The following is a 14,182-nucleotide window of genomic DNA, read 5'->3' as shown; positions in this document are numbered from 1 at the left end:
GGGCCCGGTTCCGTCGCCGCTCTTCGGATACCACGCGCGCTCGTTCTCTCAGTTTGTATTCGGTATCCACCTCGTATCGGTGGATACGTTCGGTTCTTTATTCAGTTGAACGATCATCCTTGCGAAAATACCGTCCACTCGTATACGTACGTTTCTCAAGTCGACGATTAAGTTTCAAGCCAAACGACGACTGTAGTGCCAATTGTGTCGTTTGTTGACAGTGTTTTCGAAACAAAGACGGGAAAACATGTTACCACTGCGATTTCTTGGTCTATTGGTGATACTCTTTGCCGCGCAGGGTGAGTTTTCCTCTTCATTTTTTTATTTTTATTTCATAAGAGCATCGTTAACGAACACGACCACCAACCTTTTAAGGATAAAATTCATCCTGGTTGTTCCAATTCATCGGGACGAACATTTAAATTCGATCAATGGCATACGTTACGTACATATTCATGAAATAGTTTTTTTACTGTAAAACTTGATTGAAGTGATGCTCGTCCTTGTTGTTTCACGCGGCGAACACGAGTCCTTTGCGTCTATTCAAGGATTCCATTAAGTTAATTAAATCTAGATTTAACGCTTGGCGAACAGAGCGTGCGCGTTGGCGTGGGTGCCGAGTAGATCGTGCTAGGAGATCTTAAAGTTCTAGGGTCGAGACGACGCGCATGATAATTTCGCATGCATCACGGCTAACTAACAGTTACCTCACCGTCCGCTCCGTATAAGCAATTGCAACAATAGTTACCATTGCGGGGCAGCATGGACGAGCATCGGTCGAGCGATCGTTCGTTGCGGAAGGAACAATTACCGTATCTTAAAAAAGCTTAATTACTCTTCCTTGTGCGCCAGTTTAGCCAGAAGCGCGCCCGTTGCTCGATAAACCGGTAATTGCGTACACTTTCAATTTGCCATGTTGACGATGTCGAGTACTTTGATACTCTGCGTCAGCCTGTTTGCTGTTTCATAATTCTATAATTCGATGGTCGAATGTACGAAACACGCGATAAGCAGACCTTTGCAATCTAATTTCGTCCATACGTTGCTCACCACGTCGTTCAATTTAATTCACTACCTACAACCAGCTGTGCAATATTGAAATAAATTGCCACGTGAGAGGAAATATCAATTGGAGACGTTTATATACTTAAGATATTTATGGCAGAATAGTAATACGATTGGGTGTTTTGTAAAAAATGCGTGTAATGTACGGTTATCGTAACAGACAATCTGCGATGATAATTGGTAGCCACCATTAAGCATACGTCCTATGTGATAAGTTTAATTGCAAAGGTATATCATTTATTTCGTCCTAGGAGATAGAATATCGATTGAATATTATTGTATAATATTAATGGAATATCGATAAAATGCACATTATCGCATAAGATGCCCAATCTTACAACATTCAAAGCGATTTGAAATATTTATCAATTGATAATTATTTTCGTTTAATAATTTAATTCAATAATATTAAACGCCAATTAAGTCGAATCATACGTTATCGGAATACTAAATTTTAGAAAGGGCTTGCAATAACAAGTATCTTATTATAGATCACGTGTTACGGTACTGGTTAAAACGACTCTTCAGATCAGACGCTCTCTCTTTTCTATTAAAATATACACGACCTTTGCTATACAATGGTATAGCTGGCCACACGAGATGTTAGATTGTAAATGTTTTATATATTAACAACATCGCGTATTCTATTCTATCGATGGGATGCAGCACGTTTGAAATAAGTTTCCCGAGTAGATAGAGCGTCTGACGAGTTCGAGCTTTTTCACTTAACGAACAGGCTCTCTATAGCGTTGGCAAGCAAATATCTATACGTATTCGGACTCTAAGGAACTAACGTTTCGAACGAAGAGTAATAAATCCTTGTACGATAAATAGTCACGGCGTGTTTCACTCTTTCAAACATCTGGGATTCGTAACGTTGAAATTATCCCTCGATTCCAGGGCCAGGCTTGCCAGCAAACGTTAGTTAATTGTTTCATTAACATTCCGCGTAAACTACATTCCTGTGCATATTCGAGCGTGTACATTTAACGCTCGATTGGCATGCATTTATTTACATGGCGAACGCGCGAGAAATGGAGTTTACTATAGGAACAGCATAGTTCACTTTGCGATGCCCGAGTATCGAATGCCATTGAAACAAGTAATGAACTTGTTAAAACGAACGATCTCGACTAATCGACGAATAGCGGTACAAGCGACAGAATCGATAATTTCACAAAGTTATAATTAAAATTAAACTTTGATTAAAAAGACCACTTCGAACATTAAAATAGATTGCTACCCAAACTGATAAAGTAAAAGCGCTTTTAGCGACAAAATTCCTCATTTGGGAAAGTTGTACGTCAAATAAAATTTTTGTGGGCAAACTATAGCTGATACTTAAACGCGGAGCGAATGCCTTCCGCTGTTATTTATTTTCTACTTATTTTACTGCAAATTCGTATCGCACGTTCCTTTCGACGTGAAATACTAAATAAAGTAAAATTTGTTAGTTTCTTCGGTATATGTAACGAATATGTGTTTCGATATTTACGGTCGGTAGACTGTCTCATTTTTAGATCTCGAAACTTACCATTTTTACATCGGTGTTCCAGATTATTTCACACAGTATACGTTTCTTACAGCGTTTCATGTACATCTAGCGAACATCGAACTAGAGAAACCATTCGGATAAGAGTATCGCTGCGCTAACTCGTAATTAGGGATCGTTTCGCGTAAGTCCGCAAAGATCGACGAGCGTGGAGGTCTGTTTCTTGCGTGGAATTGTCCAGCTGTTGGCAAATTCCATTGAGAAAAATATGCGGGAGAGGCTCCGGTATCTTGCGAAGGCAGTAGCCTCTTTCGATCCCCAAAGAACTGGTGGTAGTAGTTGGCAGAGAGGTTGCTGAATGGCCCGAAAAATAAGATAAACGAAAGTATCACAGGGGGTAGGTGGGAGAGACGCCAGGTGAACACAAGTTTCAGGTAGGAGAATGACCGGAGGCAGATGGTCGGGATAGTGGGATGGCGGAGAGACGGTTGCCGGTTGCCCCGTGTCCAGCGTGGCATTCACAGATTTCTGGTAACTCGCTCACGGTCGAAAAGATGGGCTACCAATCTCCCGAAGGATGTTCCATTTATTCCTTAATAATAGGAGCGGCTTCTTCTTATCCCCAATAAGAAGTTCTCGGACCAACTCGTTTCGTACGTGACGTAGATTTCAAACGGAAGAATAAGATACGGAGGTTCTACTTGGAATGTCCGGTCGAGACATTGATATCGAATAATATGGGGTAATCCCGGCAGAAATCGAGTCTTCGTTTTAATAACTTAAATATTTAAGCAATGAATTTAATTCATCGTGAATCGAATAATCGCTTAGCGAGAACATTTAAATGTACGATATCGTAACGATAAATTTAATTTAAATATTTTAACAGATCGAGCGTTACAGGTACTCGCATATTTGTACAGTCGATCATCTCTTTGAGAATGCGTAATTGTTATAGTATAGCATTTGTATAAATAACTACGGATGTAGCTCTCGGTTTTATTGTTGTAGGTAAGATGGACCACTTTAAAGAACATTATATCGTTTCACCGAATTTATCGATTAAGTCGATCTGGATTCATTAAATCCGAAATCATCGTCGTGAGTTAGAATTGCAGTTATCTGCTATTCGAGCTTATTCTACGAGAACAATCCGACGACATGTTCTCAAACAATATTACTAAATTAAACAGCACTAAAAGCGTTACAAAGAAAATACGTATATTCCATCAATGATGTTCTACTTTTCCTCTTCTTTTCTATCTTTTTTCTTTTTTTCTAATACTCGTCGAAGCGTTGGACGCGTAACACGTAGAAATCCTTTCTTGATAAAATCAGAGTTCAATGGTCCTCGAGATAAGCGTCGATAATGTTTGCCACAGTATTTTAAAATACCGTCCGGACATTGTCTGTATACACGACTGTGGAGAAATCTGACGGTGGGCGTTCGAGGTTTTCCCTTTTATCGTGTATCCACGAACCGAGCCAACAACAGTTTGAAATCGAAGAAACGCGTGTTTCTTCGCACGTGTACCATCAGCGATCGTGGTTAGATAACGATAGAAATTATCGTGGAAAATCGTGTACCAGTTGGTAGCTCGTGTCACGGTGAAATTGCTCATTGTCAGTTATACTTCAACGGTTTGCCATTATACGTGACCGTGTTAGTAATGCGTTGATTATAATGCAGCCGTACTATATATTTCTTGCTCGTTCCTACCGTATTATTCCAAGTTCTTAGTTTTCTCTTCCGTCTTTTTCTCTTATACCTAGTAGAAAAAGGAAAACATTTGTTTTCGTTGTGTGATCTCTGTACACTACGGAATACGATTTGCAATGCGCACTGTACGAGATGCTGCAAGGATCGTCGTTTCCTTGTATTTCCTTTTTTTTTCTTAGCATGTGATGGAACTGAAAGCGTAGAATTAATACAAATCGTATAAAAGACGCGATAAGGTTGCTCGACGAAGTCCGTCTCTTCTTCTCCTTCCTGATGCTAACGAGCGTGTTTTGTAATTCTCGAATTCCAGACTGCGTATACCTCACGAAAGGTGTAATTTCGTAATTCGGAGAGTGAGAGAGAAAACCGTTGAGAATGGTTTGTAGTAGTCGCAGTCTATTTGCTTAGAACTGTAATAACCTATACGCAACGAGGGCGGAAAAAAACATTGACCAGTTACGTCCGTGTACACGGGTCAAGATACGCGTATATGTACGCGTTATATCGGTCACTCGTGTGTAGTTTCCTTAAATCTTGTATCGTAGCGCCGATTTGAATACGCGATCATCGGAAATTAACAGGGTCAGCGATGTTCGTGTAAGTGGCACATGGACTCTTATCAAAGATTGCGTCACGTTGATCCGGGTTTATCCGAGTAATTAACTAATTGTGTTTTATTGGACCGACGATGGGGAGAGGTGCGACGCGAGAGAGGTCAACCCGCATGAGAAAACGCTTTTGGCCGACAAGTTTTTCGAGAAAAGATCTTTCAAGCTTCTCGGCAGTTTCTCAGAAGTTTCTCGGTAGTTCGTCAGGATTTTCCAAGATCTAACGAGAGAGGAAGCGAAAAAGAAGACCAACAAGAATTAATCGGTATACCTGCGTCGCCCACTCGCGTAGCCGAGAGGAACGCGATACCTTGACGCCAGATTGTCGTACCTTTTTTCACGGAAAAGAAGGTTTCGTGATTTCAGCTGGTAGACCAAGGCGCAGACACGTCCCGAGCGAGGAATTTTTTACCTAGAAAACGCTCCCAATGTTATACGTTCTCACCTCTATCTTTGCATCGATGCTTTCGATATTTTCTTTAACGTTTCACTCACCAAGCTGGCGTATGCGTACGTATTGATAGAGAGACCGATAGACCTTACAAGTCGCTATAGAACCGAACGTTGGAATTATGCATTCAAGGTTTCGTTGTTTTCGTTTAAAATTAGATCGATTCCGTTTCGCGTTGCGCAACGAGAAATCGTCGGAAACGAGGCATCCGCCATGCTTTTTTTCCCAGCTCTTGAATAAAGAGACACGATAACACTGTTCTTGCGCTACGTATTTACATAAGAATCTTATCTTTCCGCTCGTTAAACGCGCTCTTAAGTACGACGTGGTTCGGCGGCAAAATTAGCGAATGATTAATCGTCGATTACAACCTCGTCGAGAGAGATTTGCCGGAACGAGGGAAAGCACATGGACAAATCGTTAAAGGAACATCCTGTTGCGACATCGGATAACCAGAATCTTGTCCCGTAATTGTCCTTGACTTCTTAACCAACCAACCAACCAACCAACCAACTACTACCAGATAATCGGAATTTTATGAAATTTCCGTTATTGTTGTGCAACGTATCATCTTTCCTTCTACAAATTCGAACGTAGTCATCGTATAATTTTATGTTATTTCTGCGAAAATGTGTTCGTCTATTTCGAGCAGGGATCGTTTAATTATTCCGAGTAACCACAGATTGTTCGGTTATTCTTGGTAATTGTTGCAACGAAGCATCGACGATAAATCATCGGATATGAGAATTCCAAAGAAACGCGATTATTTTAATACCTCTACGTTGTCGGATGTCGATGATCTCGCGTTTATTTCAGAGCAGAAACGTAGTATAGTCCGAGGCACGATTTCGGCGTTCCCAATTCGTATTTAGAGCGAACGACGGTGGATCTGTGCCTCGTAATTCTTCGGCTCGATCCGAGATCTAGAAGCCGGGCTCTTTTCAATCCTTCCGTTTTATTTATCGCCGAATACCTCGCCTATGTTCCTACCTGCTGTTGCAGGAATTTAAACAGCTACGGTTAGAATTTTCGCAGACACGCCGGCTGTCCCGTCTACTTTTTGATCTATCAGATCGATCAGAATGTTAGATGTTGTTAGATTTTACTTTTTACTACGTTCGCAACCTATAAATTACAATTTTTTTTTTTTTGACGATTTCTACAAATCGCAGATTATAATATATATATGTCTGTATTATAATTATATACAATATAATTCAACGACATGTAATATAATTATTTTATAATTCATTTATTCGAAATTGAAGAGAACTAAAACTTATACCAACGTCTGAAAGTTTCGAAGTAAAACCCGCGACTTTAAAACAACGTTCGCCTACAAATCTTGGCAAGTTTTGTCTCAAAAATTGTTTATTAAGAATTATCGATACAGTTAACAGATGGTGATACAGCCTTGTTTTCCATCGTGTATACGATCGTTTCAATTATCGTGAATTGTTTTCGACCACACGTAAAATCTCACGAGAATAAGAACCTGGGGATGTTCGAAAGGGTTCCGAGTACGGGTCGCTGAAGGCCGGCTCACGAGCGACTGTATTTATTATCATTCTAAGTAGATTCGTTGAAACTGTAAAAGGGGATGAAACCGAGGTCCATTAACATCCTCTATTCAGCCGTTGTCCTGGAATTTTAATAGGCCGGACCCGTTGAAGAGTAGTCCGTCTCGACGGAGGATTTACGAGCATCGGTTTATTTGCAAGCACTAAAGAGAGAAAGGTTGAATGATAAACGAGATCAAGATCGTTCAAATAAACTACGTTGCGAATATCGGAAAAACGTACGCCGTTGACGTTGCAAAATTATGTAAGAATACATTTTGGATATACGACGACGTATTCGTGTTTCGATATCGCAAAGATACGTCTTTTTTTATTTTTTTTTATCTACATTTCCTTGATAAAGTTTGCATGACTTATTGATCGAGAAATTATGTAACGTACAAACGTTAAGGATCGTTCAAAGGTGGAGAAATCTCATTGAAAAATAGTTCTTTCTATTTATAACGCTAAATATTGTTTCTGCAGTTTTGGCTAAAGACGAGATTAAGAATATCGCGATGATCGTTGACTGGCAAGTTTCGTATACCTCGCGAGGACTCTGAAAGGAAGAATAATATTTTAAGAAGACTCGAACCTCGTTAAGATACGTCATAAGTAGTTTAAGAAGTATAAGTGGTACTTTCAAGTACAATCAAACTCTGATTAAGTAGATTCGAATATTTTACGAGTAGAAGTTTACCTTAAGCAGAAGTTTCTTGTTCCGTGAATAGAAACAAATTTTCTTCTTTTCAAGAGAATATTATCCTTTTTACAATTTACAAAATTTTTGTATCATCGATGCATGTAAAACACGCGAAAGCGAAGGTTCCAATAGGAGCAACGCGATACGCTATAACGGAATGCGAACTTATCGGATGGAATTCAATCGCGTATCCTACAATTGGCCTGATGCGAGCAGGCGTCGTCGTGATGCATCTCGTTCCAACGTTTAATTATCGAATACTTTTGATTATCTATCGTACGAATATTACCGAATAATAATAATATATATATATATATCCGTATCCATAAATCAGTAATTTTTAAATTAGACGTTAACACAAAAGAACCTACAATTTTTGTCCTAACCGTGACAAAGTCTCCAAATCCTTTGGTCCACGATTTCAACGGTGATCAACCGCGTGCACCCGCACAGGGCTTACGCCTACGGTAATTTTGATTTCTAGTAATCCGACTCCATTAATAAACCGCCCACCAGACGCCATCGGTTTTAGGACTTGGAACTTATCTCGACCGTTTCGGGTATTTTTAGTCGCTATACTTTCGTTCATGCGTGCCGTTTTAACCATCCACGTATGCTTTACGCGTGCTACGCATATGTGAACAACTATCTCTCTCTCTCTCTCTCTTTTTCTTTCTCTCTTCCTTCTTCGTCGTCTCTTTCATTCTAGCCTAGATCATGATATACACACGTGTACATACTTGAGTGAACATAATATTTTATAAATAGGGATTAGCTAATGGTATGCGAAACAGTGATGCAGGTTTTATTTTGGTTTACCGGTCCCAGCTGCGATAACGTTCCTCTGTACTTTATCTTGCTTAGTCTACATTCTGCTTGTCTCACGCGAGTATAACGCTAAAGAAGGATAATCGTACGCGAGAATATAAAACGAAAAAAAAAAGAAAAAAGAAAAAAAACCGTTCTGCGTACTTCTCTAATCTATCAATGTTAAGTGGCAGTTTGTTAGTTTTTGATAATAACTGGTTGATCGTAACGTTATCGCAAGGATGCGAACACGCATCGATTTAAGAGGACTGGTTCTGCGCGAGTACAGGATTATTGCTTCAGCGAAAGTTGTTCAAATATTTTTCTCTATTGGTTTATGTAGTCGACTGTGATCGTTTATAATGAGTCACCAGACGCTTTTAGCAAGTCGGACAAGAAGGATGATTTGTCGCGTTCGATGAATCGCAGAGCCTTCTTTATTTGATAATGTTTTAACACGCTTCGGCGGTACAATTCGATTAAAACTCGGTAAGTAAAAAAGGAAGAAAGAAAGAAAAAAAAAATACTCCGCAAGATATTATACCACCTGTTTCCTTTCTTTTTTTTTTTTTACAAAAGTTTTAAAATTTATACTACGTCGTCAAAGACAAAGAGATGTTGCCAGTTCGTCGTTCATTTTATTACACGATCAAAGAGTTAAAATAACAAGAGATAATAGTTCGAAATAAGGTTGGGCAGGCAGTTGCTTTGGATAGTACGGATATAGTGATTCTAGTACCGTTATTCCGAGGCAAAGGTGAAACTTTTACCATCTGTGGATAGTCCAGTTGGATTCAGTAAATGTTTGCTCTACATGGTGAACCAGGCTCCAATGTATTCTTTTCGCGTATTGTTCGTTTAAGTGCAAGAAAGTAACGGACGAAAGGATTATTGGAAAGTAGTAGATCAAGTTCGATAGAGGGACTTATATGGACGAATGGATGATCGAGACTTTGCAATCGATGGCGAGGAATTACGTACGAGTGCCTAAGGCGAAACAAAGGTTAAATCGGTTGTTCGCGATGGTATTCCGTTTCTGGTTCTCCTATGCCTCGCACACAAGTTAACGATACGATATGATATCGCGTTTTTCACGCAATTAATTGCGAATATTTCCTTCTAAATAGTTCAAGGCTAACGACGAATGGCCGACTGTCGGATCTTTGGATCGAAAAGATTTGGGACTGCGTGGGTCGATCGTCCGAAGCTAGCAATCTATATGATCGACGCAACTACGAAATGGATTACGAAACTCGAGCTTTCTAAATTGAAAATTAAGAAACTTGGAATATTCGGATTTAGATATTCGAATTTCGCAGCTTTTAAACTTCTAACTAAACAAGCGTCGAAACGTTACAAGTTTGATAGAGGACTTAAATGGCAAATTAAACGGCGGAATAGTTTCTGCAGAAACCGCTGAAAAGCATGACAGGAAACACGATTTTAGATATTAATCGCTGTTAGAACTTCGTAAATTATATTAACGTTCGCCGCTATCGGTCCGGAGCGTTACGCGAAAGCTTTACACGCTCGATAATCATCGAGATCGAGAATTCGATTGCACGATATCGCGTTCTTGACACCGCGCACCGAAAGCTATTACTCTTTATCACCGGAACCACCTAGAGCTTTCCATTTTCCCGCGCGTTATATTCCTTTGTCGGCCGAGAGTCTATTTGCATCAAAGGATTTCAAGGAAACGGACGTTGACAAATTCATTCTTCGACCGCTACAAAAGCTTCGTCGCGCTCAGACGTCGCGTCGGTTCGGATACCCTTCGAATCATCTATCTCCTTTTCCACGCCCGAGACCAGTTCGATGGAGAGAGCGAGTTACTCGATCCCACTGTATAGCCTTTTTATCTTTTCCCTTTTGCTCTCGTGTAAACGAAAGAATGGCTCGTTCGGGACTATAACCCGGTTCGAGACACGCGTAAGAATAAAGAAGAAGAAAAGGAGAAATAAAAATAAGAATAAAGGATGAATAAAAAGGAGCAGTAAACGCATCATAGGTCGTTCAATTCTCCAACGTGATTTTCACTGGCGAGGAAAAGGCATGCCAGTCACCGGCGAAGTCGTTAGACTACTAATGATACGTCTCTCTGTCTCTTCCTCTTCTATTTCTGTCCCGCTTCTTCTTGCGCCAGAATACAAATGCCGTGTTTTTATTTTAATTACGAAACGGCTCGCGTTTAAGCCTTCCCATCGATATCGACCTTCCTCGTCGCTGTTCCTTCTCTTCGTCGCGCTTTGTATGCGCGCGTGGAGGCTGGGTGTCTTCGTTTGGCCGTTTGTTATCCAAGCGAACCTACGATTCAAACGCGTGTCTCTTCGAATGCAACGGATCCATTCAGAGTTAAACTCGGCTGGTTAGTTATCGAAGAAATCCACTGCCGTAGCCAGCGTTCGCGAGAACTCGCGTTCGCGGAACGCTCGTAATGATTTGTCCCGGTTCTGTCGTGTTCGTTACGAACGTCTGTTAACGATAAGACGACGCGCGGCGTTATTACCGAGATATCGGCCGAACGGTTCGTGTAATTAGCGATATGTATATTACTCTCGCCGATAACCGGATTTACGCGTCATTTGGAACATCGAAAAGAAAAAGAAGAAAAATGGAAAAGAACAGGGACGAACGACGATGAGTATATTTATATACAACGTTGACACGGATATTTTATCATTTTCGATAGGCTATTGGAGGAAAAAAAGAAAAAGGGTGCAGGGAAAGTAATTACTCGTTCTTTCTGGTAACGTTAAACGAATATCGCAGCGCGTGGACAGTTGTTATCGAGAGACGCGAAGATCGATGAAGGGAACGCAATTACAATTAATTGGAGTGTCTTATTCGCCGGACGGTCCTTTCTCGTCCTAACTATTTCGTCTCTCGTTCCACGTTTGCGACGGCAGATAAAAATAAATGAACCGATCTAACGGGGTTAACGGATGAAATTATCTGTGAATACCGTGTTTGCCTTATCGCTGGAGAGTCGCACGAACTCGTGTCAGCACCTAATACGTTGAAATCGTTTCGATCATATTTTATCCTGAATCTCGAAACGTAACGCTTCTCGACCATTGTGTCGGCAAACGATATTTTCTTTTATCATTGTTCGTTAATCGGGATTTATAGTTGTATCCGAATACACGTATTTCGCATGATATAACTCTGCAGAGCGATCGTATTTTATTCTTTTTTAATCTACTCCCGAAACGAGGTTGTAACGTTATTTTCGAACGAGATAGATTAATTCCAACAGTTTTAGACTACTCGTGCTCGAGACACTTTAACGAGTGCTTGGACCGGACAAGTGGTCCGAAATCGTCGTGCAACAACGAGCTAACCGTAAAGTTTCCTAACCATAGAACAGTATCCGTATATTGTCATGCACGAAATAACCTTTCACGTCCTTGACATTAACGTAACATTCGAGTAGGCTTATCCATACGTTGATCATTTCTGCATAAAGATTCGCATGCATATTGAAGAGCCGATTCGAATTCGATTCCCAGCTGCTATATTCAAAGTAAACTACGTATACGTATGTCAGTCTGTCTGTGTTGTAATTATGCTTTCAAGCAACTTGGTACGATAACTCTCGAATAGCTTCGTTCGATTCGCATTAAAGATTACTATCATCGCAGGCGCCACGTTGCAATCCCACGATTCGAATTAAATTCCCACACGCTACACATTCAAATGAAAATATTCGTCGTTTGACAATGTTAAAATTCCGGTTCCATTGCTTCTCCACTCTGACTCTCGGGTATTTTCATTAAATTCTCTCTGAAAATGATTTCGATCGTTGACGCCACTAGTTTCAAGTTACTAGCCACGAAGCTCAAAGTCATTTCCTCTAGAATGTCGAACGTTCCGCGAAAACTTTCGTACTTATATCGTCGGCCATAAAGGTTCATTATCTCATCGGCGTAAATTAAAAAGTCATGCTCGAAACGTTAAAACTCAAGCGGTCGAGCCGCTCTTGAGGCCACTGTGGTCTTAATTACATCGGATTAGAGTGGAGGGAAACGCCGCCTGTTTGACTGTTTCTCTTTCTTTGTAAAAAGTTTTCCTAGATACTCGTCTAGTCGGTGGACTTCTAACACCAGCCGGAGGATCTCGCATACATCAGGTTGGAACGCGCAACGCTTGTCAGCTTTTATCCCATATGTTACTGGTTCATTGTGTCTGCCGGCCATCGTCCACGTCCCCAGGTATTAGAAGTTATCCATCGAGTTTACCTTGAATCAAGCGGTGAAATTTCAATCGTTTACCGTAAAACGAATACAGTGTATACACTCGTTGAGTAAATGGTGGCAAGGAAATCATCGCGTCGCGACGTCCGTTGTTTTCTGATTAGATCGGCAACGTTTACAGGTTTATACGACGATTCTTGTGTTATACATATTCCTCGTTATCTCGACTAATGCGCTTGGTTACGACTCGGGACCTTGGGTTCGTTTACATAAAACGTTCCACTTTTTCCACGATGACAATGTCGGTGTCCTCGATTAAGCGCACTTGTTGAAGGCCGTATCTCTTAGAGACTTGCGAGCTTTCTAACTCGTTTCCTGGTAATTTCCCTTTCAAATCTCCAGCAGATACACGTTCGTTTACAAATATCACGATGGAATAAAAACTATATCCGAAGAATTTTCAAGAAACGTTTACGAATAATTATTCGGTTCGGCATTTTCGATCGTGAAAAGTCTATACTATTGTAGATATTATAGTAAAATTGTTCGACTTTTTCGATACATCTGTTACACGCATTTAGCTATTTCTATTATTAAATTTTCTTCCGCACTCTCGTTATTCGATTCTATACCTGTCGCAAATTATTCTACGCGTCATATTTGAATTTCGACGACGAATTTGTTCGACGATTTTAAATCGTCAGATCGTAGGCATCGACGCGTCACCTTCTGTTCGTAATTTCGCGTCAAATTTATTTGACAAGTTTTTACATTGTGTCTTGAGTCATCGTTGAAAATAACAACGCGAGTCCCTGCTGGCCATCCATATGCAGATACTTTAGTTATAAGAAATAATAACTAGAAGATAGTCGTAGTTGCAATCGATAGGCTTTTTTGTTTTTATCCCCAGTTTTTGTAAGCGCGTGCAATAAAAGTTTCTTTGGCTCGGAACGATGTGATAGATTTGTCCATTCAATGAAATAATAACTACCGTGATCCTACCTACCGTATAGAAATAACAGCAATTATCTTACGTAAATACAAATCTTGACCGACTTCCTTTATAATCCATATCAATTATCACGTTTCGTACGATACAATCGAGTATTCTTTCACGTGGAAACATTGCGCACAGCAGGATTGTACGTCGATATCTTCTGGTAAAACTTTAGCGAGTTGCGAAATTGTATAGTCTGGTGCGTCTAAAAGGATTCGAGGAGCGTAGCTGGTTGCTCCGAAAATACGTGTGATTTGGTGGAGGCAGCGTGGTGTGGGTGAACCGTTTAGAATTCGGCGTTGCCATCTAATAGAGAGTTGAATAGGTCAACTGGTAGAAACGTACGCGCAATTGCTGCACCGCAGTACCCTTTCATCTCGCCGTCTTCTCTCCCCTGTGCTCCCTCGACGACGCAGGCTTTCACGATTGCTACGCCACCAGAGTCTGTGCCTGCCTGTGCAGCCTTTGAAATCACGAAGCAACGCTAGACGCTGCTTTGACGCTAGAACCGTTATTAGGCGAGACGATGATACGGTTTTCTTGCTCGTCGGGTTGAGAGAGAGCAGTCTGGCTCTCGACCCGCG

At 40.7% G+C, this 14,182-nt stretch overlaps 1 protein-coding gene across 1 annotated transcript in view; it reads left to right on the top strand.

Moving 5' to 3' along the window:
* The first annotated feature begins 8 nt into the window (after nucleotides 1-8).
* The window catches only part of LOC100744164 (neurotrimin), a 69,022-nt gene continuing 54,848 nt past the window's right edge, over nucleotides 9-14,182 (top strand). Inside the window, exon 1 of the mRNA XM_012394481.3 lies at nucleotides 9-299. Coding sequence (XP_012249904.1) covers nucleotides 248-299 — 52 coding nt within the window. The 5' untranslated portion in view covers nucleotides 9-247. The remainder of the gene's footprint in view (nucleotides 300-14,182) is intronic.

The sequence above is a fragment of the Bombus impatiens genome, unplaced genomic scaffold (genome assembly GCF_000188095.3).
Source record: "Bombus impatiens unplaced genomic scaffold, BIMP_2.2 scf_0089, whole genome shotgun sequence".
Classification (NCBI taxonomy): Eukaryota; Metazoa; Arthropoda; class Insecta; order Hymenoptera; family Apidae; genus Bombus; species Bombus impatiens.
The sequence above is the reverse complement of the archived record's forward strand: the minus strand, read 5'-3'. Positions and strand labels throughout refer to the sequence as shown.